Source organism: Pinus tabuliformis, chromosome 7, assembly GCF_031772625.1.
Source record: "Pinus tabuliformis cultivar Carrire ecotype Pingquan chromosome 7, CPIR1, whole genome shotgun sequence".
Classification (NCBI taxonomy): Eukaryota; Viridiplantae; Streptophyta; class Pinopsida; order Pinales; family Pinaceae; genus Pinus; species Pinus tabuliformis.
In genome coordinates, this window is record NC_142293.1 from 1,305,650,280 (window position 1) to 1,305,653,264 (window position 2,985).

General features: G+C 38.4%; 1 protein-coding gene across 1 annotated transcript; it reads left to right on the plus strand.

Moving 5' to 3' along the window:
- Nucleotides 1-988: 988 nt before the first annotated feature.
- On the plus strand, nucleotides 989-1,971 carry LOC149252301 (cytochrome P450 750A1-like). The gene is made up of 2 exons (XM_089456644.1): nucleotides 989-1,449; nucleotides 1,529-1,971. The coding sequence occupies exons 1-2, from the start codon at nucleotides 1,087-1,089 to the stop codon at nucleotides 1,847-1,849; spliced, it is 684 nt and encodes a 227-aa protein (XP_089312770.1). The 5' UTR covers nucleotides 989-1,086; the 3' UTR covers nucleotides 1,850-1,971.
- Nucleotides 1,972-2,985: the final 1,014 nt, after the last annotated feature.

Sequence of the window (2,985 nt, forward strand, 5' to 3'; positions counted from 1 at the left end):
TTTTGATTCTGACTGGGCTGGAAATCTAGATGATAGGAAATCTACTACTGGATACGTGTTCGATATTGGTTCAGGACCAATATCATGGAGCAGTAAGAAACAACGAACTGTTTCATTGTCATCCACTGAAGCTGAGTATAAAGCATTATGCAGTGCTACCTGTGAAGCAATATGGCTTAGGAGGATACTTGAAGATGTTGGAGAAACACGACAAGCACCTATAGTAATCAGATGTGACAATCAAAGCACTATCAAGTTGGCGAACAATCCCATATATGATGCAAGGACAAAACACATTGACGCACAACATCATTTTGTAAGAGAAAAATTGCAATAAAAAAAAATTGACTTATCATATTGTAATACAAATGAAAATGTGGCTGACATATTCACCAAGCCGCTTGGAAAGGCTAAATTTGAAATATGTAGAGGTAAGTTGTGCATTGTAGAAAATCCAAATTATGTTGTAAGCCTAGCTGAGACTTAGACCAACAGGAAAGTTAACATGTAGATTGTGATTAAGGGGAGGTGTCAAGCATTAATCACGATCGGCACCGCTCACTGTTCAGACGGTGCCGATCACTATTCAGTAGTCGGCTAATCCGGTGCAGTTATTGTGTATCCGTAGCTAGAAATGTGTATAAATTGCCAAGCTCAGTAATGAACCGATCAAGTTTTTTGAGTGCTTTTGTTCTCTTATATCTTGCAGAAAAATATGGCCCCGTCATGTTTCTGCGCTTTGGCTCTAACCCCACTGTGGTCGTTTCATCTTCTGAGATGGCTAAGCACTTTCTCAAAACACACGATTTGGTCTTTGCCAACCGGCTTCTAACAAAGACCGCAAAATACTTATCCTACGATTTCAAGGGTTTGATAGTGACTCCCTATAGAGATTATTGGAAATACGTGAGAAAAATATGCGTTACAGAATTGCTGGCTCCCAGAAGAATTGAGTTCTTCAAGGATGTCCAAGAAGAAGAGGTATCTACCATGATCCATTCCATTTGGGGGGAGAGTGAGAGTGGCACAATTGCCGTGAATGTCAGCAATGCCTTCTTTACCCTCACCACCAATATAATTTGGTGAATGCTGGTGAGGAAGAAATTTTCTAACAATGATTTGGGTACCAGTGGCGAAAGATTCAGGGATCTGGTGTTAGAAGGGTCAGCTGCCGCGGGGTCTTTTAACATTGGAAGCTTCATTCCTTCTTTGGATTGGCTTGATTTGCAAGGTAACAATCGACGAATAAAGAAGACCAACAAAATATTTGATGCATTTGTTGAGAAAGTAATAGACGACCATATGGATCAGGGCGTGGATTCAGCCTCGAATCCCCAGACAAAGGCAAAGGCAGAATATGGTAAGGTCTTCGTCGATGTGCTTCTTCAGATCCAGAGTGATAAGACGGACGACAAGATCACGCGAGAAACCATCAAGGCAATTATGTTTGTAAGTCTCTCCGGCCTCGTTCTCTCTTTCAGTTTTCTAATAACATGAGAAACGAATTGAATTTGTATGGATTTGTCAGGACATGTTCGCCGCCGGAATGGAGACGACGGCCATTACCTTAGAATGGGCAATGAGTGAGCTTCTCAGACATCCCCATGCAATGAAGAGGTTGCAGGAAGAAATTGAATGTACAGTTGGCAAACATGCCAAAGTTAAGGAGTCAGAAGTAGCAAGCATGAAATACCTCCACAGTGTGGTCAGAGAGACGTTACGATTATACCCAGCAGGGCCGCTAGGCGTTCCCCGTGAATCTGCAGAGGGCGTTACAGTAGGAGAATATCATATACCTAAAAAAAACAATGTTATTGGTGAATCTGTGGGCGATAGGAAGGGATCCTAATGTATGGGGAAAAGATGCTTCAGAGTTCAAACCGGAAAGATTTATGGAGGAATTCAGTGGACACAATGATTATACGGACATAACAAGTACACAATACTTGAGGATGCTTCCATTTGGGGCAAGAAGGAGAGGATGCCTAGGGGCCCCTTTGGCTATTCCCACTATTTCGCTTGCATTAGCTCAGTTGGTGCACATTTTTAACTAGAGAGTTGAAGGTGATCCGTCCCAACTGGATATGAAGGAAGCACATGCAATGTCTATTCCCAGAGAAATTCCTCTCTTTGCATTTCCAAGCTTGAGGTTACCACTGAGTTGTGTTTTGAATTTGGTAAATTAGGTTTGGGGTAGCCCGAGTCTTCCTGCCATCCTTAGTAGTTTGTTTAATTTGTTGTTTTGCTTGGTTGTGTGAGATGTTATGGCGATGTATTGTGCTTAGTGCTTCTGTTAGACGTTATGGCGATGATGATGAGAATTGCATTATGCTTAAATAAATTGGGTAAATACCGAGGTAACTTTCCTAACTTTCATATGAGTATCGATATTGATGAGCCCCAATGTTTTGATTGATTTATGATCATGTTCCTTACTTAGTGGTTAATATTACATTTATACTCATATTGCTGAGCCCCAATGTTTTGATTGATTTATGATCATGTTCCTTACGTAGTGGTTAATATTACATTTTCTTTTTCCTTTTCCTACATATATATTGTGCATTGTTATAATTTATTTTGACGGGTGAAAGCCAATTAGTATGTATTTTAATATTAAAAATTTAATTTTTATTATGCATTATATATTTGCGTGTTGTTTATTAATATATATTTAAAAAATTACTTATCTCCAGTTTATGTTATAAATTTTTAATAATTTAGTATATATCATAATAAAAACTGTCAACAAAGTTGTTTATAATGTACTTTATTCTCTTCTTAAGAGAGAATAAATCAATAATTAAGTTATAAGAGTTATTTCTAAAAATATTAGCAGTCATATAGGGCCGGAAAAAATTCTATTAGAAAGTGAACCCAATATTGTTGTTTTTCCTTCGAAGTTAACCCATTAAAGATAAACAGAGGGAGCTTTGAAATGAGGATGAGGTTGATATGATGTTATAAATTATGTTTCTTTCCGGA

Coding starts and splice junctions, on each gene's coding strand:
- LOC149252301 (XM_089456644.1), top strand. CDS start 1,087: ATGCTGGTGAGGAAGAAATTTTCTAACAATGATTTGGGTACCAGTGGC. Junction 1,450..1,528: donor CCATCAAGGCAATTATGTTT/GTAAGTCTCTCC, acceptor TGGATTTGTCAG/GACATGTTCGCCGCCGGAAT.